Here is a 27,764-nt window from a genome sequence, read left to right as displayed (position 1 = left end):
CAATATTTAAAAAAAATTAAAATATACATGATATTTTTACAATGACAATTTAAAAAATAGTATGCAAATAAGAGTAGATTGGTAACAAAAAATAGAAGTTGAAACAAATGTTAATTGGAAAAGCGTAAAAATTGTAATTTTTCCAATTATATCGAAATTTTTTTTAATGTATATGAATAGCCTAAAGTAAAGCAATATATAGTATATATCATTTAACATATATTAATTATTTTGATAAAATTATTAGGAAGCAAATGCCTCCCTACCCAAGTTTTGAAAGAATAAAATATACAAAAGTAAATAATAGTTTTGTTTGTACTTTAATAATTGTATTTGATCTAGAAAGAATTATTGCATTTATCAAAATCTTCTCTCGCACAAATTATTCCTGATTGTTTTCTTCCTAATAAGTTTTTTAAAGATATATTATGATACATAAAATTTTAATTAAGTTATAATGGAGAAGTTCCTCTGCGAAATTCAAAGAAATATGATTTATTTAAACCTAGTTATCATAAAAAGTCATATGGTATTATAAATATATCAAATATTTTGCATTATAATTATTTAAAGATTTAAATCATGGTGACTACAATGAAGATCTGAATATAGATGCAAGGCATGAGCATGCTAGATACAAAGAAAATATTAATGATAAATTTAATGGCCCTTTTAAAGGACGAAAGATTGCTCATACCCATGAAAATAATTTTCACAATGACAATCATCCATACTATCGATTTGGGAATAAAAATTTTTATAAACCAAGTGATAACTTGTACCAAAAAAACCCTAATGAAAATATAAATAAAAATGAAACCTTTCAGAATAAATCAGAAGAATATCTTTTAACAAACTATGGTAATATATCACACAATGTTGATGTTACATGTGGAAAAAAGTATTGGTTATGCAAATAAATTTACTATATCTATATAATAGCTTATACCAGTCAACTTTAAATAATAAAGATGATAGAGAACAATATCCTAAAAATTATAAAGATGAGGTACTTAAAACTGCCCAAAGGCAGGAAGAAACTCTTGAAAAGACAAACCAAGATTCATTTTATGATGGTAAAATATATTTTCCTAAATTTATCATTTTATATATTTAGTTGAAAAAACATATTCCAAAAATTATTCAAATGAAAGAAATAATTTTAATAAAAGGTATTATGGTAATAATAGTTCAAATGAACCAGAATGGTTTACAGAAGGTCCTTCAACACATTTAGAAAAAATTGAATTACAAGGTTTTGAGGAAATGCCTAATAAACCTACGAATATCCCTGATAAATCTATATCTAAATTATCTAATCCTTTACAAAATCTCCCAGATAAATCTAAGAGCGATGAATCAAATTTAAACCACCCAAAAAAATATAATAATGATCTCTATAAGAAGGAAACAAATGTTAAAATTGGTATGTATATAATAACTTTTTATGAATATTAACCCAATACTCAAGTGTAAAAATAATCAAATGCTCCAGTGGGGCTTAATAGGCCTCAATTTCAAATGAATATATCTCCATTTCTATTTATTATTTTGATATGATAGAATTAATTATAGACTATAAATATTTATTTTAATTTATTACACTAGATAAAAAAAATGCTGATTTATAATTTATGCCAAAATTTTATAAAAGAAAGAGTTTAAAAAAATTTACCATAAAGAAAATACAAAAAACTATTGGATATTTAAATTGACATTAAAATTGATATTTATTAATTTAAAAAAATTTCATTTAAATTAGGCTTATTTTGGATATATAATTGAAAATAAATTTAATGAAGCTAATTTGGAGATTTGATATTATATATTACAAGTAATATTAAATTAAACCATACTTAGAGTATTAAAGGGTTAAAAATAATTTAAATATATATTATTTTAACCTATAATAATTTTTATAGCAACATAAATTTACTTATATAATAGTAATTACTAGTCTCACCAACCAAAATTTCATCTGATATTTGCAGTTTTTTGCTTTAAAACATATGTTAATTTTATATTATATTTAGTTTATTATAGTTGGAGTATTTTACATGAATAGTTTTCAGACCATATTATTCCTAAATTTCACATTTTAGTTTTAAAAATACATTTTTTACAATTATAAATGTTTTTGTAATACAAAACAATTAATCACTATTTAAGGTTGAAAATTTCCCAAATATTTTTAAAGCTAACTAAGATACCCCCAAAACTTGTCTCCAAACTTGAACTTTTAAGTATCTTTCTATTAAAGAAAGTCTTATTTTGTGTTTTTTTGATGCTTTTAACATAGCCTAATATTAATATATTTAATTATAATATATGGCATAACCAGGGCTGTTAAACCCTCATTCTAAAAAATTAGTTTGGGTTCAGTGAAAAATCTCGAGTAGGGTTCGATGTCTAGAAAAATATATTTAGATTAAATGGATGCACTAAAATAATGCCCATTCCACCCACAAAAAGTGTTTTATAATATTAGAAATATAAAAAAATAATTATGTTTTAAATATTTAACGTTTTTTATTATATAAATATTTTGTTATTTTTTTTAATATATATTAATATTGTTCAATTGTTACAAAAAATTATTGAAAGATTCAGGGTTAGGGTTCAAAGACTTATGCATAATTATAGACTATGATTTTGGGCCAGGACAATCACTAATCGGAATAATTTGTGCGAGAGAAGATTTTTATAAATGCAATAATTCTTTTTACATCAAATACAAATTTTAAAATCCAAAATGGGTCTTGTATATCTTCACTAGAAAGAATAATTTTGTCATAGAATTTTAAATATATGGGCTCAGAGTAGCTATGCAAAATGAAATTATTATATTATGGATAGTTATTGCAGAATATAGGAATGAGTTAAAGGCATTATTAAGATCAATTTTAAGGAAAATTAGATTTGGATCTATTAGTGACATTTTGGCTGTGTGCGCTGCAGCCTCTGCTCCTTCTTGCCAAACCCCATTTGATTGGAAAGGGATGTTGATATTTCTGATTTTGAACTTCTGACTATGATTTTAGATTCAATAGGTTGTAATCATTTTATTCCCTATTCTACAATAATTTATCCAGAATATTTTGCATATCTATTCGAGCCCACACATTTATTTCAATGACAAAATTATTCTTTCTCGTCAAATATGCAACAAGGTGACCCATGGGTAGAGAACTGCAAAGTAATTTTTCGCAACCCGAGCCCAAATTTAAAAATTTTTTTGTCCGAGCACACATTTTTTAGTCCAACCCGACACGAGCTCGACCCGAATAAAATTTTACAATTTTTAATATTATAATAACCAAAAAATTTTTTAAGTGTATTTATTCAGTTCAGCCACCTTAAATAAAAGTTTATTTGACGGCCATAATCTATTCAAGATATATATTAAGTTGCATTTTATTAAATTTGTAAAAAATATTATAAAACATTTAAAAATTATAACGATTATATAATACAATAAGCATCATTTATGCGAATATAGATATGATATAAAAGTTAATAAATATATAAAAAATATAATGAACATATTATATTATATTGACCTCATCAATATCATTATCAAAATTATCATAAAGTGAATAATTATGATATATAAATAAAGAGGCGTCCAGTTTATCTGGCTTTAAACGAGTCCTTCTCTCCTCAAAGGCCCTACCAGCAGCTGAAAACGCCCTTTCACTGCTAGCCGACGAAGCAGGGATAGCCAGGAATTTAAGAGCTAAAATACTTAAATTTGGAAACTCATAATGGTTTGTTTTTCACCGTTTTAAAATATTATCGTCATCAATACATAATTTCGGATCTAGGTATTTTTTTCATTAATAATATTAAGATATATATTTACTTTATTATTTTTTAATAAATAATTTAATTATTAATTTAATAAACCTTTATTTACTACTCTATCGGTTGAGCACGAGTTAGATGGTGAGTTGTTTAAAGACTTTTGCTCAATCACATCTCTGTTGATTTTCTCTGCATTAATCAACGTGTTGATATTTGACACAAATCTTTATAATGTTCCCGGGATAACATTTTCATATCCCGAAATTTTGGGCACAAAAACGTCGAAATTTGGTGGAATAAATCTATTTTAAATTTATCCACCAATATTTCCCGGCATCTTAATAAAAGCTGGTTTAGCTGATAGTTTAAGCTAGGATTAGCTAAAAAACTCAATATTTTATGATAACATAAAATAACTATGTGAATAGTAGGTTTTAAATCACTCTCAAGTTCATCACTCGCAATTTTAAAAGGCGTCAGAAACTTGATCAGATCCCTCATCATTTCAAAATCAATATTTTCAAGTCTAATCGACTCTCCTCTGGAATTGAGGATTTCCAATATGTCATTAAATTGATTAAAGATCGATTCAATCATATTAACTTACTATTCCACCTAGTCTCAACACACATGTGGATAGTTTTATCGAGGTGATTAACTAATCTAAAATGTAATGATATATTTTAATAAAAAGTTAATTTAACATACCCACTCTGTTTCATATACGTTACTAAACTTTTACAGTCATTAAAACATTGATTTATCTCCGAACAAGATTCAATATTTTTGTTATCAAAAGTATTTCTCAATACTGTATTTAATATATGAGAAGCACAATTTAAACGCTTATGATTTTCAAAAGCTTTAATCATATTAGCTCCTTGGTCGGTAATAATTGGAATTTCCGATAAATAGGCCCTGCTGTATCCTGATACAAAGAATACATGGATTTTTATAAATATTTTTAATGAAATCAATACCTAACAAGGTAAAATTTCCTTTTTGATATTTTCCCCTTTCCTCTTCAAATTTGCATGTAAACAATACAATTTTATTTAGTTTCCAGGAATCATTTATAAAATGAATTGTTAGAGTTACATATGGATATTTTTTTATAATCATCAGTCCAAAGGTCTGTGGTGGCTATAAAAAATTATTAATAATTTAACCATATTTTCATAAATTTCTTACCAGCACATCGACCCTTTTTCATATATGAGTTTAATATAGGAAATAATTTATTGCGGATACCATCAGCAGTATACTAAATTTCTATAAATTGTCGTAGGATTTGGAATGATGCTTTTAACATCAATATTTCCATATATTGAACCAATTTTGGCAAAATATTGGCAACAATCAACAAAGCCTTCCCCATGAATTGTACCAAATGATCTCAAATCACGTCCACAAAACATAGTAAGCACCTTTGTGCACTCTTTTTTCAATTTGTACAACTTTTGAGTTTTTTCGGAGTACCAAAAAAACTATCAATTGTTAATTGTGTCTTTTTACTCTCTGCTGTTGTACTTGTATTTGTATATACACATTTATGTCTTTTAAGTTGATTTGTGCCTAAAATAATTTAATAAGATCATATTTTATGTATAAATATCTAACCTGTTATTATTGAATTATATACATAAATAAATTTGCATATAATACAAATGAAATAATTAAGCTTTTCTTTATTTTCATCATATATAAATGAAAATTTCTTCCATACATTGGATTTTCCATTAAGATTCTCCCTTACTTCATACTCTTTTGTCTTAATCTTTTCACCAATTCTTTTTAATTTTGCATCCATTGAGATAATTTTTTTAATATGGCTGTGTCTAAAATCTAAAAAAAATATTTAAAATGACTTTAATCAATTAGATTGAAATAAACAGAGTTGGGCAGTACTGCGAATACTTGTATCTAAGATACATGATACAAGATCCCTTTATATCTTGTACTCAGTATATTTTGACATTTTTAATAAGATACTAATATCTGTATCTAAGATCTTTAATTCTGAAAAGAATCTTGTATCTTTTTCATTTTCTTGACAAAAGATACAGATACAGATTCTTTTTAATATTCATGTTTTAAATTTTACATATCACAGTATACATCTTATTTTCTTTGAGAATCTTGTATTAATTTCCAAATTTTTTTCTGCCATATTTTAAAATATTGACAACCAAAATTAGCTGGAAAATTTACAACTCATATTAAGGTAGATAGATAAAAAAAATAATAATACCAAAACGAAATAAGTAAAGATTATATTTTATATATAAATGTAACTTAGAATATCATTACCAATTTTATATAATATTTTTTAATTTCTAGGATGATTAACATTTATGGTAGTGAAATTTAAATTATAAAAATAAGTTCCCCTGAATCAAATCCCAATCTTAAATTTTATATGGAAATTTTTTAAAACAAATGTTAAAAAAGACAATGTATAGGCTAGATAAATAATAAATAATGAATAAAACTGATCTTTATCTTTAGTACATAAAATATGTCTTATCTTGTAATTCACGGGAAACACACAATTTAGTGATAAAATAGTTGGTATCCGGTTGTTAGGTTTATAAAATAATAATTAATAATGACATGACATGTTAATATGATTGACATTTTAATCCTAAAATGTGATAAATATTAAATAATATGATTTTATATTTAATATTATAAATTATACTGACTATTTAAAATATTATTATTTATTTTCGGGTCGGGTTTTCGGATCGGACAGCTTTTACAACCCGACCCGAACCCGAGAAATTTTTTTTTGATGTCCGAGGGCTCGGGTCGGGCTACGGACAGTCCGTGCAGTTCTCTACCCATGGGTCCAACGTTATTTTTCCTTAGTGTTCAAAAATTAATATATTTGATCCAAATTTTAGAGACATGCCTGATATTTAAATGATGGCTTCATAGCCGGCGACATCTTTTTAATGAACACCATTACTGACATTATTAATAATCTTATGCCCATTACAACCTCTTAACATATCGGAATTTATCTTACAATTTCTATTATCCCAACCCTCCTTTTCAAATATACTTTCATCCAGAAACTTTTATCTTGGTTCTCCAATTGGTGATGTCACTGCATTTAAGACCTTTTTAGACAAAACCTATTCTAATCTACTAGAAATATATAGAAATATAAATAATTTAAAGAATTACCAGCCATCAGGCATTCTTTCTATCTTAAAATTATTTTAACATACCAAGATTATATCTGCTATCAGATCACCCCCAATCTTTCACTGCAAACGTGTTCAAGCATGAGTTGCATCTGTACAATGCTGGAGGCTATTGTCAATATAAAATTTTCAGATAAATCGTGGCTTCAGGCCTCTCTTTCATATAAAAAGGGCAGGATTGGTTTTCATCCCACATACTTCCTCTCTTGCTGCTTTTATCTCCTCAAGATTAAGCATTTCAAGTTTAATCCCTATTGGTCATGATCTTGACCTAGAGAGCGCTATTTACACTTGGGTGAAGGATTCTCCTAGTGTCTCCGTCGAGCACCTCTTATCGAGTGATTCATCAGAACAAGCCACGCCATTCTAAATCGGGGTACTAGTGGCTGTCGGCTATCCCTAGCAAAAATTTCTTCTTCTCACGTGAAGAACTTCGTATAGTATTTGGCTTCATCTTGGATGCGATATATCGCTTCCTTTTAAATGTAATATTTTTTTTTCATTTGATTCAAAGCACACCAGCCTTTACATAGTAGATATTCCAAAGGCCTCCTCCCATGGCATATAAACATAAATAATTTGATTTTAAAAGCTCTTAAGAGCCAGCATTCCAATTACCCTAGAGCCCAATCATTTTTGCTCAAGCAAGACCCGATGGTATTATCCTAATACCTTGGTCTTCCTGTTACTCGAGATTACACATGTATCGATTTTTCTGCGCGATTCAACAGAAATGCCCCAGTTATTAATTTGGCAGAATGAATAAATAAATATTCATACATCGCTAACGTAATTTTTATCACACTTGTCGCAAATACTCATGGTGTTTTAGTGAGGAATCATTAAATTTATAACATTGAAGAAAATTAAGGCAAATAAGTAGCGATCGTAATGAAGCCTCATTTCAGACAAGTCAATACGATGGCTATTCATCAAAGTAATTGCATTCCTATTCTATTCATGGTTCGATATAGCTATGTAAACCGATCTCTTCATTGTTTTTTTTTAAATTTTTATTCAGTTGTTGGTTTGTTTTAAATTTATATATATGCGTTATATTTTTATTATCGCTAAATGTTTTTTATATGATCTTTGTTTTAATTTATTTAAAAAAACCCTTTTTTAATAAAAAAAATTATTAAATTGATCAAAGGATATTTTATAATGATATACATAACTTTCCTTGTTTAAAAACTAGTCATTATAATAATTCACATATCTGGGATTGTCTGAAGGCTAATAATATTATAGGTTTTTTAGGGCTGTGCCTATCCACAAATTTTTTACATATCGAAACCATTATTACTAAAACCCGATACGATATTTATATTAATTTTTATTTACCATCTATTTTTTTCTAAATGCCATAAAAATATCAATATTTTCTATTTTAAAAAAAAACCAACTAACTCTTCGAATGAATTAAATTATTTTATTTTCCAAAATTTAATAATCTCATTTAAAATATTTACAATGTTTATGGATAAATTTAGACCTTTTAAACAGCAACAACTCCATTTAGCTGATTTTTAAAAAGGGCTAAATCAAAATTTTAAACAAAATATTATTACCTAAGCCTCGAAATTTCGCCAAAGCCTAAACCTTTCTGCCATTTGTGAGGAAAATCAATACGTTTGAGTAATTTACTTCTGTCTAAAATCTCTAGTTATCCGTTTTTAAAATTGGCTAAATCGAGCTGTTTAGCAATACTCGCTGAATGTGACTCGTTAGATATTTTAAAATCCTTTTCTTGTTGCGATAATATAACAAAAAATAGTGTAAAGTTTAAACTATTTTTTTAACAACAAATAAATTGTATTTTAGTTCCATTAATTAATTTATTATGGAGTTATTTATAAAATAACCAAGAACAATAAAAAATGTATTATCCGTTTTTTAAAAATCTGATATTTTTTGAAAGCGCCAAATATCGGTAGTTTTTTTGGATGTGTTAAAGATAATACAACCTAAATATTTCAAAATTTTGAATCTTCTTAAATTCTGGTTATTAATTTTTTACTTTTTAAAAATCTAGGACTATTTGAAATGTTTCCTTATGAATTCAAATATTATATAAAAAATCAATTTATACTTTTAATAGATACAGACACTAAATGGTCATACTAAAGTAACTAAACATTTCATTTTTTATGAGAAAGAAGATTTAGAGAGCAAAAATTAGTTTTCTTTTGAAAGAAAGTAAGATTGCTTTGCTTTGTGTTTATGATATCAGATGTTGTTAATGAACTATGCACAATTTTGGCACAATGCTAACCTATATTGTGCCTTCAAATCATTAAAATTTTAATGAATGTGTCTTGAGGACATTTGGTAAACATACATGAAAATGTAGAAATGGCTAAAAACCCTATGAGAATTAAACTGAAAATTCATTTAAAGAAATTTAATATATATATTTCATATTGTTTTTATCCAGGGGTCATTCCATGTCAAATCAATCACTTTTCGGCCGACCCCTTTCGATTTCGATAAAAATTCATAGGCTGGTTATATATGTTCCCATTAGATTATAAACAAAATTTTAGCGCATTAGAAACTATATTAGCGGAGATATTCGGGGTTATAGGTCCAAAAAAGTCTTTTTTTGCTTTTTACTGATGTTAAATAATTAGTTTTTAATTTAAAACTAAATATGATCAAATATTGAATCTAATATCAATAGCCAAGTTAATAATTGATGATTATGGCGAAAACATCAAAATTAATTTTTGATAAAATATGGGTCATCTTATGGTCAGTTGAAAACTTGAAATTAATATTTCGAAATGTATATGATCTCCGATTTTTAATTTTTTAATAATTTATTCGACAATTAGTATGGCTGGGTATTTATTTAAAAAAATATTGCGATTATTATACTTTAAAAAAACTAGATGGCGCTATATATAATAGTTTTAATATGTTAAAAATATTTTTTTTTATTGATTAAAAATATTTGTATATATATATCATACTAAATCGATTACAATGTGCATTATATATATTATTTGTAATTCAGATCATAAATTTTTAAAATCTTCACAAATTTTGCCTAATTAAGATAGTTTATAAATTAATTAAATCTTACTTCATCTAAAGGAATACAAAGCCTGGCTAGCTTGTGAGATTCTTCAGGAGATAATATATATGTTCGACTGGAGGGAGTAGAAGGATTGACCAGCGAGAAAATATGAGATTTAGGCAACATTAAAATATTATCTTTCAGAGGAAATTTAAATGAGGCTGAAGGTCCACAAGGGTGTAAAAATCGAATTTTTACTTCTTTATTTGTATAACTTTTATCGATTATATATCTTAACCACCATTTATCATCATATACACATGTTATATATCCATTAATATTTTAAAATATAATTTTCTCATAAAACGGAACTTGTTTTATATTATATTTTTTGGAATTAGAATATATTTTGGTTTTTAGTTTATTTTAATCAATGAGAATAATCCCGTGAATTTTTTGGGTCCCATGTATGGGCAGTGCAGAATTAAATCTTTTACGAAGGGCTGATTCCTCTTCGATATATTCTTGATTGGATACATATTCAAATTGAATATTAATATTTTCTTTAGCATAATTATATAATTCTAATGAGGTTAGGATTTGATTTTTATTTGGCCTTTGAAGACTAGCTCTGGCAACTAATCTTTTGACAGTTCCTCGGATACCATCACATGCATTTTTGCCGTGAGCAGTGACAAAGAAATGCCATTCGGCAGGAATATTAAAATCGTATTTATGAAGGCATATGTTAAGAAAATTTTTGCGATTCTTGTATTGAGACGCGGCTTCATCCGAAAAATATATTATTTTTTCTGGTTTAGAATTAAATTTGGCTGTTAAGAATTTAATGAATTTTTTTTGATAAAGGTGGACTGCACTAGTATTATGGCTTATTGATTCTGACAAAATAACAAAATTTATATTTTTTAATTCTTCTCCAGATTTATAATATGCTACAAATGGATGTATAGTGGCCTGCACATTGTTCCAATGAAATCCCTGAACTTCATCTTGTAAAATGAAGGAATAATTCTCAGAATAATCTAGAATTGTTAAAAATTCCTCATCTTTTAAATTTTCTTCGAATTCTTCAAAAATAAACTTTGTGTTTAGCTATAAACGAGTGACGCAGTAAAATTTGAACTTTTTATAATAGATATTCGATGAAACCATCAATGGACTTTATAATAGTTTCAAGATTTGCTCTATCCACCGTGATCCATTGTTTAAACATGACATATTCTATACGATTTCTCCGAAACAATTCGTATAATTGGCCCATAAGAGATTCTATACCAGGGCATTGATCACAATTTGTTAAATAACATTTTGGCTGAGATGGATTACAAATAATTTGCGCCAAAAGATTGTTATAAGAATTTATACAGTAATCTTCTCCTGCTGTAATTTCAGCTATTAAATTTGTCATTAATTTCACATTCTGATGAATGGCGCAGACACAAACAGTGTGTGTGCCATCCAACTAAAATTCAGTTTTTTGGTCTAAGTTCGGTAAATTTAGGGAATCCAATTGATATACTTGGGTATTCTTCCTTAAACATCTTGAATATTTCTTTAAGATTATTTAATATAAATCTTTGCTGATTCTTTCTCGCCTATAACAGATACACAATCTTTTATTCCAGACATGAGTCGGCTTATTTCATCAGAACTATAATTTTGTTATTTTTGTGGTTAAAAAATTTTTCAAAATCTTTGAAATTTTCTTTATGGTTATTTTAATAATTTAAGATAATGACATTTTCATAACATTCTTGGTCTTAATGGGTATGACTTAGTCTGGGGAGGGGGTGGATAGGGGGTTGGGGGTAGGCCTGGTAATTAATGTGATTTTCGATTTTTCCCTTAATAATTTTCCTGCACCCCTTTAATCCTGCTTTTTTGTTCGTGTGCTAGTCCGATTTTATAATTATTTTAATTTACATTGAAATTTTAAAAAAATTATTAAATTTTTTTATCCTGCGAATATCTCAGGGGAATAAGGTTTACAAAGTTATATAATCGAATTTTATGATATATTATACATTAAAATATTTTTAATCAATAAATAAATGAATTTTAACATATTAAAACTATTATATATAGCGCCATCTATTTTTTTAAAGTATAAAAATCGCAATATTTTTTTAAATAAATATCCAGCCATGCTAATTGTTAAAGAAATTATTAAAAAAATAGTAAATGGATAATATTTCTTAAAAAAATTAAAAATCGGAGATCATATACATTTCGAAATATTAATTTCAAGTTTTCATCTGACCATAAGATGACCCATATTTAAAAAAAAATTATTTTTGATGTTTTCGCCATAATTATCAATTATTAACTTAGCTATTGATATTAGATTCAATATTTGATCATAATTAGTTTTAAATTAAAAACTAATTATTTAACATCATTAAAAAGGAAAAAAAGGCGTTTTTTGGACCTTTAACCCCGATTATCTCCGCTAATATAGTTGCTAATGCGCTAAAATTTTGTTTATAATCTAATGGAAACATATATAACCAGTCTACAACTTTTTATCAAAATTGAAAGGGGTCGGCCGAAAATCTTGATTTTTTTGCTCATTTGACATGGAATGACCCCCAGTGCAATTTATAATTGTGCTATATTTAACATTATACCCTTTAGCAATAAAGTCACATTGTTAATTAGTTTAATATAAATATCTAGATTTAAAAAATAAAACTTAATAAATTAAATTATTAATTTTTATTTTTAGTTAAATAATCATTATGGGTATTTTTGTTTGCATTTTAATTAAATAAATATTTTTTATATATTGTTGAAATAAAGTTAAAGTTCCTTAAAGCAAGTGTACAATTTTAAGTTAAAAACTCGTGATTTTTTTAAGATATTTGGATACCTTTTTAAAAAAATTCTCGTTACGCCACGTTAATATAAAAAAAATTGTAAACATTTGATACTTCTTTACTTTTACTATTTAAAAATGGCTTTCTATTTATTTATTAAGTAGAAAGAAACGCCTTCACAACATTATTTCAATAAACTTTAATTTTCGCATCTTTAGGATGCTCATAAAAAGCTTTTATTTTTGCATTTAACTTCCCCTTCTATTAATTTTATTCATTTTTAAGCTCATTATTTTATTTTCAAAAAGACCAATCAAATTTTCTAAAATTGTGGGAAGATGCATGCTTTTGCTATTTTGAATTTAAATGAGATCAATATAATTCATTACTCCTCCCCTCCAAAAAGGGGCATCGTTTTTTGGTTTGAAGAACATGCTAATCCTAAATCGAAAAATAGTCCACGAGATTAACAAGCCATTAATAATGTTTAACTAATTATTTTTTTATAATTACGTTTTCAAAGACCATTGCTGGCGTCCAATTTTTGTTAATTTATTAAGTCACTTGAGACATGAAATAAAATATAAATAATGACTTTGAGAGAACTAAAATAATTATGATTGAAAATGCATGATTTATATTATTCTTGTCAAAGATCTGATGAATAATTTAAAATTGATCTTGTTTTCTAAGTTATGAAAAAATGGAATTAGGATTCAATATATTCGGATTTATAAATGGCGGAATTTAATCGCGCCAAACTAGTTTGATTTGTTGAATATTAATTACAGATTTTTTTATCAAATCGAAAATTGATTTTAATCACGATTTGATTCTACTAAAATAAAGGTAATTTTATATTAACTAAACACATTCATTCCATTTAATGTCTCTTTCCTGTGAAATTTGAATTAGAGACTGATACAAAGTTTACCCAAAGACATTTTTTGTTATGCAAGGTGTTAATAAGCCTGGTTTCGGATTCTATTAAAATTAAAATTTTAAAGGCGCTAAAATATTTTATTGATTTTATATACAAAATGTATAATTAAATTATAAATATTGTTAAATTTTAATAGTACAATGAAAAATATATAATTTAATAATTATAAATAAATATTGTTAAATTTTAGAAATAGAAGATTTTCATCATAAGGTATCCATCCCTTACACATTTTTGTGTGCACAAAAAATCTTTATACAGGGGAATTTATGGCAAAGTTGTGTTATATTTTATAAATAACATAGCGATAGCCTCATCAATCCATAAAAAAAGAATATCTGTAATAGTTAAAGCTATAGCAATGCATGAACAATCCGATTCAACTCGAATCGGTTGGACTCGTATAGACATTTTCTTATACTTGAGGATAAATTATCTTGTTTTGCTTATGTTTTTAAGCCGGTCTCTAGTATAAAGTTCTCCCAAACTCATGTCATAATGTAAGAAGACACAATAAACCAGGGTAAAATGGTTCATATCAATTTTATAACATACACAATATAGGTATATATAGTGGGTTATACAAAGAACTCGTATAAATTTTGAAATATCCTAGATTTGAAAATTTGAGAGGAAAGCCCGATTCTCTACCCATACCTGTAATTCAACTTGCACTTAAAATTAAAATAATGATATAAATTATGAAATTTAAAATCTTTTTGACCAAATTTCAAAGGAAAACATTGCTATACTGTTGCGTTTTCATAGCTCGTCTTTTTCTTTCTTTTTAGAATTCTAAAATAGCTGTCTGAATAAGTGCAATTTTTTAGCTAAATTCTGGACAAAAATTAAGATAGACGCAGTCGAATAGTTAAACGTTAATAAGCGTTTCCTTTCTTATCTCATTTGCCGTCTCACTCCCTATCTTCTTTATAACATTTTTTGATTTTCGGGGTAGATATGATACTCATATCGTCTCTACTGAGTTTATAATGTTCTAGATGCATTTTTTAAATGTTTTCAGGAGAGCATTTTATAGGGCTGTGCCGATATTAAATATAGGATCGGCACCAATATTTAGCGTTTTCCAAAAGTATTGGATCGGGCCGATATCTATAAACACCGATCCGATCATTTTTTTTCTTTTTTTGTAATTTTATTTATGTATATTTATTTTACATTATTATAATATTTTCTAAATATTTTTTTTTAAACAATGCTAATGCAAAACCCCCTAAATTTTATTTATTTTTTAAAATAGATTTATAGTATTTTAAAAGTTTTATAAAAATAAAAAAGAACACAAAGTTTTATTTATTTTAAATTCTTAAAGAAAAATGCCAATTTTATTATTTATACTTTAAATAAAAGAATTTTTTTAAATATGGTATCTGAATTATGGAAATATTTTACAAAAGACAAAGATAATTTTGCAAAATGCGTTATCTGCGGAATTCTAATTTCATGTGGAGGAATATTGAAAGATTCATTAATTTGATTTTTTGCATAAAAAATATTGATTTCTTAATTACATTTGGTTCAAAAGGGGGTGGTGAAAAATCAATATAAATATCGGATTGGGTTTGAACCAATATCGGATCATGTAGATCGGCACAGCCCTAGCATTTAATAAAAAAGTATTTCTTGTATTTTTAGATTACAACGTAATAAATAAAATTTTAACATTTTTATTGTGGATATATATAAATATACTATCGAGGCATTCTTTTGTCAGAAAATAAGCAGTTTGCAAAAAAGTGGATTTAGAATACTATAATACTCAGCCCACGATATATCGGATTGGGTTAAATCCATGGGAATTTAAAATCTCGCAATATTCGTAATATTTACTGAGTAAGATTTTTAGAAATCTGATATGAAATAAAGACTCCCGACCCCACGAATTTTTAAAACAATTTTGCCTTGATTTTTTTTATCTATATTAATGTTTGTATTGATTTTTTTATGTTTCAATTTTGAATCGCCTACTGAAGTCAATTTTTAACTGATTTGATTGGGGAACTTTTTGTGTATTTTTTAAATAGTTTCCCGAATCCCAAAGGATTCCTACATACATAATGTATGTATCTAATGAATACAAATATACTTGGCTCTTTGAAAATATCGTTTAAAAATTCTAAAATATACTTAATTTTTTATATGCCATATAATTTACATAAAAAATTTTGCTTTCATTTTTTTAGAACAGAATTTTGAATTCGGAAGTCCGTTAGAAGACCAATTAGCAAATAAATTCCAATTCGAAAAAGATACTCCTGATTTAAATGCCAGCGATGATTTGCAAAAAGACATTAATGCAATGTTGGGGGTAATTACAATTTTTTTTAAAAAATACCAAAATTTAACCGTTTTTTTTAAAGATGGGTAAAAATTTTAGCAGATTTCAAGCTCTTTTTCAAAAATCTGTTTCCTCCAATGCTGAAAGTATGTGTATATATATATATATAATAGTTTTAATATCTTGTTGAATTGAATTAGCAGCCAATAAGTTACAATCTCACGACAACATTCAACCAATCACTATCGAGAAATCTAACCAAGAAAATAAAATTTCCGCCAGTATATTTAATAATTTGTTAAATTTCTTGCCAAACGATGACGCCATCATCATGTCCGATAACCAACACGATATGTGGAACCAATACAATCAGGCCTCTAGTATAAGTTTGGGAGATTTGATCCCAAATTGTTCATCACCTCGCAACGAAAAAAAGGGTATGATTAACTTTTGTGTATTTCCTGTTATAAATGTCTCCTAAATATGAATGCCTTTGTTGGCCCTCATATTCTTTTGGCCAGGGTATAGGTGAAATAAAAAATATACGATTTTGACACTATTTATGTATTCATACGTATTAGCATATAGTTATTATATACATTAAATTTCGTTGGTAGGTAAAGACGTTGACCTAAGGCTATCATTTCTGAATACGCCGCGGTTCGATTTAACCCCCATTCAAATGGAAGAAAAAAGCCTTACACCCTTTGAAAAACTGGTTTTAGCTGTCCAAAATCAGGAAGTCAACACACAATTGGTAATATATAATTATATGTATATAAGGTAAATCAACAATGTAAACTTTGTATTATTTTTAGTCGGTGCGATCACCTCAAGATACACAAGAAATGATAACGGAAGAAGATATACTCAAAGATTTGGAGCAATGTAAAATTGATGGTGGGAATGCGAATAAAAATAATCAATATAATCCTGCTTCATACGGATTATTCGATTTTAATTTTCAGCAAGGGATGAACGTTAAAAAGGTTTTTTAAAAATAATTTTGATTTTAAATTTATATTAAAATCCGATTTATTAAATATTCTTTTTTATTTCCATTAGGAAGATGACACGAGATTCAACCTAGGTTAAATATTGTTTCCTTTATTTATTTCTTATAAAAATGTATTTTAAATATCGATAATTTTATATCCTAATTTATATTTATTTAAAAAGATATATTGGTTTCCCTACTTAGCTGTAGAGTTCTAACCTTATTTCTCAATATCTATATAGAGTCCAAATCTTGTTTGCAGAGAGATCGCCTCAACCCTATTACAGAAAAGCTCAAAATAAAAATAAAAGAATACTTTTTTTAATAAACCCTATAAAATAATCAAGTCACTGGTAATTTTAACTCCCCTAAGGTCAATTTTGCAATGGAACGAATTTTAACAACACCATGCCTTTTGTCTTAAACTAAACAAATTTTTCTTATATTGCATTAACTATTATATATTTCAAAACTCAAAAGAAAACCTAAAACAGCCCTGTCTAAATATTGACAAAATTATTTTTTTTCTATCACTCTTACTCAATAAAAATTGAGGTCTCAGTCTTCACTATTATTATCTAGCTTGAATTTTATTTAAAATATTTTTGGAAATAAATATATTTGATTAGTATATAAGAAAAATAATGCAATGCCTTATGACTGATTGAACAAATAGTACCTTATAATAATTAAAACATTGGACCAAATGGAGCTCAAACTAATTTAATACATAAAGGACATTTAAAATTGATTTTTTGAATCTAGTGTGGAGGGAACCCCCTTAGACCCAAGTGGAGTTAGATTAGTTAGAACTATATTAATCAAACAGTGCTGTGAAATGAAAGTCTCTTTGATAATTAGATATATTAATATCTCATTAACCAATAAATCTCTTTATTTAACAATTTAAGTTTTGCATCGTCATTTATTACAAAGTTTGCAGCGTTTTTTCTTTTATCTTGCATTCTTTCGGCTATGTTATATTTGATCGAAATGTTTTTTATGTGAAAAATAGAGATTATCCAAATGATTTCTTTAATTATATTCGCACCTTATTTATTTGTTACTTTTTACACCCTTCACTTAGCACCGCCACTTTTCCTTCCTTCACACGCACCTCCACCTCTCCATCATCTCCAAACATCCTTGGACCCTACGGCTGCTATTAAAAATGTTGTGGATCACTTCTACTCATGTAATGGTGGTAACAGGTTTGCCCACCCCCCGCCACCCTCTGCTTTACCTCCGGGATTTTTAAATTCTGCCAACCATGCCTACCGAGTCCGCATGCTTGCTATATCGGCCGCCGCTGCAGCTATGGCTAACCCACACCCCCTTAGCAATCCTTTGGCAGCCTTATTTGCTCCTCCATCACATCACTTGCTGGGTCCTCCTAATCTTCTAGGACCGGGGCAAGGTAGCTTACAAGAGGACAAAGGAGATCGGTAAAAAATAAAATGGGAATAATATAGCATGATGAGTAAGGAAGACAACTTAAAAGAGATAATAATCGACTAGAGAAAGAGATTGTAAAATTAATTATATTTATATAAATATCAACTCACAATAAATAAAAAAATAAAAAGGGGGGTATTTAAGAATAAAATGTTGGTTTGTATAGTTATAATATTTATCTTTATAACTATACAAACCAACATTATAACTAGACTGTCAACAAAATTATCGTATAATTTAATTATACTAAAAAATATAAGATTTGAATTTGATTTTTTATTCCACCCTTTCTCTGTATCCTTTATTTTTATTCTTACATTAATCTCATTAAATGTATTAGTATATAGATTTTATTACATACTAGAAGATGTAAATAAACTTTTTTATTATATAATATTTAACCTATTTATTGTCTATAATTTTTATAGTAATCACCCCCAGATTAGTTATTCTCATTTTGGGGTGAGATGGTTTAGGTCTTACTTTTTTTCTCCTAATTATATTTTACCAAAATCATTCTTCAATAATAAAAGCCACCATAACCCTAAAAATTAATCGAATTGGGGATGTAATAATTATTTTATTTATATTTTTCTTAAGACCCAACAATATTGATATAATCTCTAATATTAATATATCTACTGCTCTTAATCCTATTCTTATTCTAGCATTTAATACAACACTACTGGCAGCTTTTATTAAATCTGCGCAACTGCCCTGAAGAGGCTGGCTGCTAGCAGCCATGGCTGCGCCAACCCCTATTTTCTTATTAGTTCACTCCAGAACCCTACATTTTTCCCCTTTCAGGGAAAATGTGGATATAGTTGGATACCTTGGCCTTTATGGCTTTGGTATCCCTAAGGCTTTATTTAACGAAATCAAATTTTTGGTGATGTGATATATAAGAGAAAAGTAAATTTTTCGCGGAAATATATATACAAGAAAATAACAATAATGGTATTGAACACATTATAATGAGTATTTATAGTAATAAATATTATCGGATGAATCGTTCTTTAGTGTTCGATTATTGTTTGAAAATTTTTGATTTTGTTGTTTTGCCTTAGAGTAGGTCATCGCTGGCTATACTAAGTTGTTCCAGCTCATATGTTATCGTGCTGGATTGAAGAGATAGTCCGGATATTAACGACGGAGTTGTACCGATCGAGGGGACTGTTTCCTCGCCGAATAAAGATATTTCCTCTTCTTGGAGGAGTATTTGTCCTGATAGCGGGGCGCCATCGAAGAGGGTGAGGTAGTCCCTATTTCCCATCCAGGACCTAGACGGCTCGTCAGCAGGGTTTTCGTCAGTAGGTATCCATCGAATGTTCTGAGACAAGGTAGTGAAATGTGGTAGACCGAATTTGCGGGTTCTGGAGTGAACTAATGAGAAAATAGGGGTTGGCGCAGCCATATGGCTGCTAGCAGCCAGCCTCTTCATTAGTTCACTCTCAGCTTGAAAAGAAAAAGATATTAAAAAAATTATTGCTCTTAGAACTATAAATCAAATAAGACTTATATTAATTCTTGCTGTAAATAAACTTTTTTATCTATGCTTAACTCATTTATTGTCTCATGCCATTTTTAAAAGTAATTTATTTATAAGAGCAGGAAGAGTATTTCATTCTAATATAAATTCTCAAGAAACTCGAATGAACCCTATTAATTCTAGTAAATTAACTTCACAATCTTCCTTTTTATCTTCCTGATCATTAATAGATTTTCCTTGCTCTATAGGATTTTTCTCTAAGGAGCACTCGTTAATAGAATCTAGTAGTAGATTCTATCATAGTAGTCATTTTCTTATATGAACAATAATTTTTTTATCTGTATTTTTAACAGTTGAATACTCCTTTCGAATTTTAAAGTCTATAAATTTTGAGGAAAGTAGACCCCTCTCAAAATTTATAGACACTCATTATAACTGGAACTTATCAATCCCTTTAATAATTTTGGGGGTAGGAAGAATTGTTATATTTAATCTTAATAACATTTTCTCTTCTTGAGAAATATTTATATGAAATCCGTTATCCAATTATTTTGTCCTTTTTGCTCCTATGATTTCAGGATTTCTATCTGCAATATTTGTCGGGAAATAGGGATTTCAGGATTTCTATCTTATTTGTCATCATATTAATACTGACAATAACTTGAAATTTACTGTAATTAGATATTTGGTTATAGCGTATATCACTTAAAGTATAGCTTTGAAGCAGCTAAGAATTTTATCCAAAATGGATTTAATTTTTAATAAATTATTATAGGTTTTGAAGACCTATGGTTTAAATTTTAACCTAAAATCCTTTTACTCTAATATAATACTAGTATAATACTAGTAAAAAATAGGATAAAATTAAAAGGGATATTCTAACCTTTCTATCATATACTCCTTTTACCTTTTTATTAAAGATTTTGGGTATTAAATTTAACATTAAATAAATAGATCAAACTATAATCATGCGATAATAGTAGTAATACCCCACCCCCGATAGTAATAAAAGTATTACTACTATTATCGCATGATTATTGATAAGACTAATAACCCCAACTAACTTCATTAAAAAAATATTAGAGGGTGGGAATCCTGACACAGAAAACAACAAAATTATTAGTAAACTAATCCCTGTTACTTTATACATTAACAGATAATTAGCTTTCGCATTAACTACCCTTAAAACTATTATTTTTAAATTTTTTACTCTAAAAATTAGAAAGATGTACATTCCTCTAAATAATAAAAAATAAAATACTCCTCTTCTTACCAATAGAACTATTCATTCTGACATTCCAATCGAAGAGTACACTATAATCATTAATTGGTTTGTCTCAAGATCAAAAATAAGAGGCTGGCAGTTCTTTGTACCAGATAGTACAATAATAAACCGGAATTAACTTTTGCAATGTAGACATTGGTACAAAGAACTGCCAGCCTCTTATTTTTGATCTTGAGACAAACCAATTGGCACCCATACATAATTGGTTTGTCTCAAGATCAAAAATAAGAGGCTGGCAGTTCTTTGTACCAGATAGTACAATAATAAACCAACATAGGATTCCACCCCCTCTCCCAAAATAACAAAAAGTAAAAATAAAACTAAATTTAATGCTAACCCCTACCAAAAATAAATGAATGAGCTAGATCTAAATATTCACAAAATACTTCCTAATCATATTACTCGTAATATAGCTATTAAAATTTATAAGGGATTTTATAATCATATATGAGGTATGAACCCATAAGCTTTTAATCTTTAGCTTACCTTATTTATGTATAAAGTGTTTAAATTTATAAATTTAAACACTGCACGGTTTTTAATAGTGATTTTAATTAAGAATTTGAATCTTAATTTGATAGTATCTATCCTCACTAATTATATCAGGTATAATTATAATAAGTAAATTTGATAACTCAAGCTGTAAACTTAAGTAAGACTTAATATAGTCGTTTACTATGCTACCTATTTAATAAAAGATTATATATTATAAATATTTAATAAGTTGAGTTTGTAACTCAAAAATACTTCTTCTCAAGAGTTTTAATCAATTTTTAAAGGAAGATAAAATGAATCTTATCTCAAAACCCCAAAGTTTGTATTTTTTAAACTACCTTTAATATATTAAATTTACTAAAACAGCTGTCTCTACTCTTAGAAGAACTAAGAGTACCCCTAACCCTAAAGGGTGTGATATCTAAGAGTAGAGACAGCTGTTTTAGTAAATTTTAATGCACCTTCCTCCTTGTTTAACTTGGTTATTGTAATAACTTACACAGGTGGTATATTAATTTTATTCCTATACTCATGTGTTTTGTCTCCAACCCCAATATGAACTCTCCATTAACTAAACTTAAATGATAAATAAATCTATCCGAAAATCTGAAATATTTAATGAAGTTAATAAATTCATTATTGATCTCCCAACCCCTCCTAATATTAATTATTGATGAAATATAGGATCAATTACAGGATTATTTTTTATATCCCAATTTATTACGGGATTCTTTCTTTCTATACATTACATTTCAGATATTAATAAATCATTTTTTATAGTGGTATCTATTGAAAATAATATTTGGGAGGGATTTTTATTGCGCAATCTCCATTCTATAGGAGCATCTTTTATGTTTATTTTTATTTATTTGTACATCTTTCGTAGTCTATTCTATGGATCATTTGTTATAAATTATATGGTATGATCATCGGGAGTAATCTTACTTCTTTTAACTATAATAACAGCCTTTTTAGGATATGTTCTTTCATGAGGGCAAATATCTTACTGAGCAGCAACTGTAATTACTAATATAATCTCCGCTATCCCTATTCTAGGAAAGCCTGTGGTTATTTGAATTTGAGGAGGATTTAATGTAGGAGACCCTACATTAAATCGATTCTTTTCCTTACATTTTATTTTACCTTTTATTTTACTAGTGTTAATAATAGTGCATTTAATTTTATTACACTTAAAGGGCAGTAACAACCCCCTTGGAATCCCTTCTGCTTTTAAAATCCCTTTTCACCAAACTTTTTCTTATAAAGATATTTTTGTTTTTGCCATTATTCTTATTTTTTGTTCTTATTTTTTTATGTCCTGATTTATTCACAGATGTAGTCAATTTTATCGAGGCTAACCCTTTATCCACACCACCACATATTATACCAGAGTGATATTTTCTTTTTGCTTATGGTATCCTACGAAGTGTACCGAATAAATTGGGTGGAGTTATTGCTTTATTTATAAGAATCATAATTATATACATCTTACTTATATCTTCAAGAAATCTTTTAATCTATAACTCTTTACGTAAATTTATTGCAAATCTTGTTGCCTCCTCTTTTATTTTATTAAGCTATATTGGTTCTCAACTTGTAGAACCTCCTTTCATTGTTATAGGGCAGATACTCAGTGTTATCTACTTTTTATTATTTTTTATTATAGCTTCTATCTGAGTAACCTATATTTGCCTTGAAAGCAAATCAAGATCGTAAAAATCATTACTCTCGTTAATAAATCAATATTCATTTAATATAATATAAATTATTTAGAAATTTCAACTCTAAAATACTTAAATTACTTTAAGTAATGAATTTTAGGTAAATATATACCTCTAAATCCTAAATTTAGTACACAAATTATGCTAACCTAAATTAAATTTAAAGTGGTCCTTTCATACTAACTTTATAATATAACAATAAAAGATAGGAACCGATCTGGCTCTCGCCGATCTGAACTCAAATCATGGATAAATTTAATGGTCGAACAGACCATCCATTAAAACTACTGCATCTTAATGAAAAATAATTCAACATCGAGGTCGCAAACACTATAAATTATAAGATCTAATTTACTATATTACGCTGTTAACCCTAGGGTAACTTTTTCTAAATATCAATATAAAATTGGATCTCTTTAAAATACACTCTATTTTAATATTTTATAGGGTAGTTTTAATTTTAGCCCTAGTTGCCCCAACTAACTGTAACTATATACAGAAGCTCCTAGGGTATTTCCTTCTTTTTATTAACTTTAAGATTTTTCACTTAAAAATTAAATTCAATTTTATTAACCAATAATAACTTAAAATAAGTCTTACCATTCATCCTAGCAAACAATTAATTTGCAAATGATTATGCTACCTTCGCACGGTCAAATTACTGCGGCCATTAAACTTTTATCATAGGGCAGGCAATACTAAAAACAACTGCTTTTAGAGTACCTATTTTTAAAAATCTGTTTAAATCCTGTTTTTAAAATATTTTTCTAGGTGCTTTTTTTAGGGCTGTGCCGATATTAAGTATCGGATCGGCACCTATATTTAGCGTTTTCTAAAAATATGGGATTGGGCCGATACCTGTAAAAACCCGATCCGATCATTTTTTTACTTATTTTTGTTATTTTATTTATATTTATTTTACATTAATAATATTTTCTAAATAATTTTTTTTAAACGATGCAAATGAACAACATCCCTTATATTTTATTTTTTTTAAAATAGATTTATAGCATTTTAAAAGTTTTTTATAAAAATAGAAAGAACATCCAAAGTTTTATTTATTTTAAATCTTTTTAAACAATAACGTCAATATTATTTATACTTTAAATATAAATTTATCTGAATTATGGAAATATTTTACAAAAGACAAAGATAATTTTGCAAAATGCTTTATCTGCTGAATTCTAATTTCATGGGAAAGAATAATGAAAAATTCATTTAATGCTACCAATATCCGTAAACATTTTTTTAATTATTGTAGAAATAAAAAAATTAAATTCATAATTCGATTTTTTGCATAAAAAATATTGATTCATAAAAAATATTGATTTCATAATTACATTTGATTCAAAGGGGGGTGGTGAAAAATCAATATAAATATCGGATCGGTTTTGAACCAATATCGGATCGGGAAAAATATGTGAATCTGCACAGCCCTATTATTTTCTGTATCGATTAAATAAAAATATTGAATTTTATACTTTTAACATCGATAAGTATTTGCAAAAGGTTTGTTATTTAGCTAAAAAAAATGATAAAAGAAATAGCAAGATCACTTGTATCGAAAATCGACTAAAATTAAAGGTATTAGTCCATCTCTCAAAAATGTATTTTTTTGACACGGCCCTTCATATAAAATAACTCCCTATATACTTTATAGAATTAGCCTATTTTCTCCACTTTTTTTAATAGTACTAATTCACCCAATGACATTCATTCGTTTAAATATGTATCAATACAAATCAGCTGATAACACGTCATTTTTGTTTCACTTGTAAATCATTTATGCATAAAAAATTTTTTGCGGGAAACTGAAAATGGCGTGTTACCGCTGATATATATTCTGCGACGCTTCAAAATGTATTATGAATGTATGGTAAGTCTAGATAAGCATTGTATTTCATTGCCTGCATCACAAGATTCATAGGTACAAAAATTGAAAGGGACTGTCTAATATAATGCTTAAATGTTAAATATAAAATATGCACTCTGTATTTTGAAACAATATTTGTATGAAGTTTACTAAGTTTAAATAACTAAAATACATTAAATTTATTAATTTCCAAAGAAATTTCTAGAAAGGATTCTTTTTAAAATGTCTATTTATTAGAGCTGAACAATTAAAATAATTGTGGTTTTGAAATAATCAGATGTTTATAGCTTTAGATCTAAGTTTGATTGATGATAATAATTATGATAATTAATGTCAACGACTAATAAACTGTTTAGAAGTAATTACTAAATTTTACCTCAAATCTTAGCGAACATTAATTAATATTTTATTGGAACAAATCTTTGAAATAAATTTTAAAGATGAATGCTATTTTGGGTGGCCTATTTTTAATACAAGTTTTAGATTTACCAAACTTTTAATGCTTATAATATTATCATAATATTTATTATAATAATGCAAACAATCATATTAAATTTTTTAATAATTAGACATAATGATGCCGCAAAACCTAAGAATAACCATAATTCAAACAAGAGTCTCATTGAAAAAGTATTAATACTTAAATTTTCAATTTTTTTATAATGATTTTGTATTAATAGGCTTCTCCTTTTACTCCCACAGCAGTATTTCGTCATATGGTATCAAACAATGTTTTACCCGACAGTATAACCAAATGATTTTTTATTAAAATACAATTTGATTTTTTTTGTAGATATAAAATCTAAAAGAAATGATTTTGATTCGAAAACTCAGCAACAAAATCCCGCGAATCAATTATCAAGCAGCGAAGAACGGCATAATATTAATAATTTGAACAATATATTCGGATTTCCTAATAATATAATGCCCAACAAATTTGATCAGTCACAACCACACGATGTGAGTGCCTTATTCAGCAAACCAGTATAACAATATATTTTTTTGTCATACTTTAACGATTATCTTATATATGAGAAGAATTTTAACAATGACATGACCAAGAATGCATCGACGCATATGATGAATATGATTCAACAAAGACAATTTGCTATGTTAAATATGCTAAGAAGTATGAACATAGGGACGTTTTTCCCTAATAATAACGAAATTCCTCAACTTTCTCCTCAACATATCGTGATGCTTCAAAGTCAATACATGGCACTGGTCAATCTATTACAAAATTCTAATCAATTGTCTCCTCAGCAATATACTCTATTGCAAAGTTTATAATGCCTATGTTTAGTGTTGAACGAATTGGTGTTTTACATTTTATCTTGCTTACTTCTCTTATTGCCATGCGGTTTACAAATTTTTTTAAGTGGATTGATAGCTCACTAAAAATTTAACTCTCTAGTTACGTTGGAACAGAGATGTGAAGTAGTAATATATAATAAAAAATTATTTCATAAAATTTGGAATAGGCGATTGATGCAAGAAAAGTAAAATATCGATTGTTCAACAAAACCTAAGCTATCATTTAACATTTATATTTGATTTTGGAGATTCTTGTATACCAACAATTCTATTAACTTTTTATTTATTTTTAAAATAAAATTACTTCAGATTATTTTTCCCAATTTCAAGCTGCTATTATGGCGTCTGGCTTGCAAAGATATTTCATATCAAACATACTCAATAATTTAAACAAAAATGTTAACATGAAATTTCAACAAGCTGATCAAAATTTTCTTGACCCCGTGTCTGGTATATCTCATAACTTCGTCAAAAGTACGTCTAATAATGATATATCAACAAAATCATGAAACAATTATCTTAAATATATATTTTCCCCAAAAAAACAATACAAACATGATTTGTATGTTTTTTAATAAAACGAGAAAGATTTTACTGGCGAATTTTTTTAAAAAAAAATCGTAATAGTTAAATTTCTGCATAATTGTAAATATTTATAGTGAATATTATATATATAAATAATATATAATTGTGAATTTTATATGCAAATTTTTTTCCCCCAATATTTTTTTTTCATACCCCCCCCCCTATATTTAAATAAATTTTAATACAATAATAATATATTTATATTTAAAAAAAATTTATGAACATTTCATTACCTTTTAAGAAAATCATTGTTTCATTATATATTTTCGTATACGTTGCAGAATAATGCTTTAACACCCATTATTATTATAATAATTAACAGATAAGGAGAGATTTTTTTCCTCATGATAACCGATTGAAATATTTATTTGAATAAATTTTAGACTTCCAACACCTCTAAAAAAAGAAAATATCACTCCCTAATGAAATTTTT

The 27,764-nt window shown here is 27.1% G+C and overlaps 1 protein-coding gene across 2 annotated transcripts; it reads left to right on the top strand.

Annotated features, from left to right (window-relative positions):
• The first annotated feature begins 84 nt into the window (after nt 1-84).
• Nucleotides 85-27,764, top strand: LOC135922983 (uncharacterized). Of its 2 annotated transcripts, none has more exons than XM_065457554.1 (19): nt 85-186; nt 248-296; nt 343-410; nt 453-529; nt 574-901; nt 943-1,076; nt 1,118-1,426; nt 16,023-16,147; nt 16,200-16,263; nt 16,321-16,554; nt 16,735-16,874; nt 16,936-17,106; nt 17,183-17,207; nt 18,202-18,559; nt 26,002-26,062; nt 26,113-26,176; nt 26,226-26,416; nt 26,471-26,714; nt 27,056-27,764. In XM_065457554.1, exons 1-19 carry the CDS (start codon nt 167-169, stop codon nt 27,253-27,255), a joined length of 2,862 nt encoding a protein of 953 aa, XP_065313626.1. In that variant the 5' UTR covers nt 85-166; the 3' UTR covers nt 27,256-27,764. The 2 variants fall into 2 exon arrangements, with proteins under 2 accessions (XP_065313626.1, XP_065313625.1); XM_065457553.1 differs by having other exon boundaries at nt 16,318-16,554.

Source organism: Gordionus sp. m RMFG-2023, chromosome 1 (genome assembly GCF_954871325.1).
Source record: "Gordionus sp. m RMFG-2023 chromosome 1, tfGorSpeb1-WG-v2, whole genome shotgun sequence".
Classification (NCBI taxonomy): domain Eukaryota; kingdom Metazoa; phylum Nematomorpha; class Gordioida; order Chordodea; family Parachordodidae; genus Gordionus; species Gordionus sp. m RMFG-2023.
The sequence above is the reverse complement of the archived record's forward strand: the minus strand, read 5'-3'. Positions and strand labels throughout refer to the sequence as shown.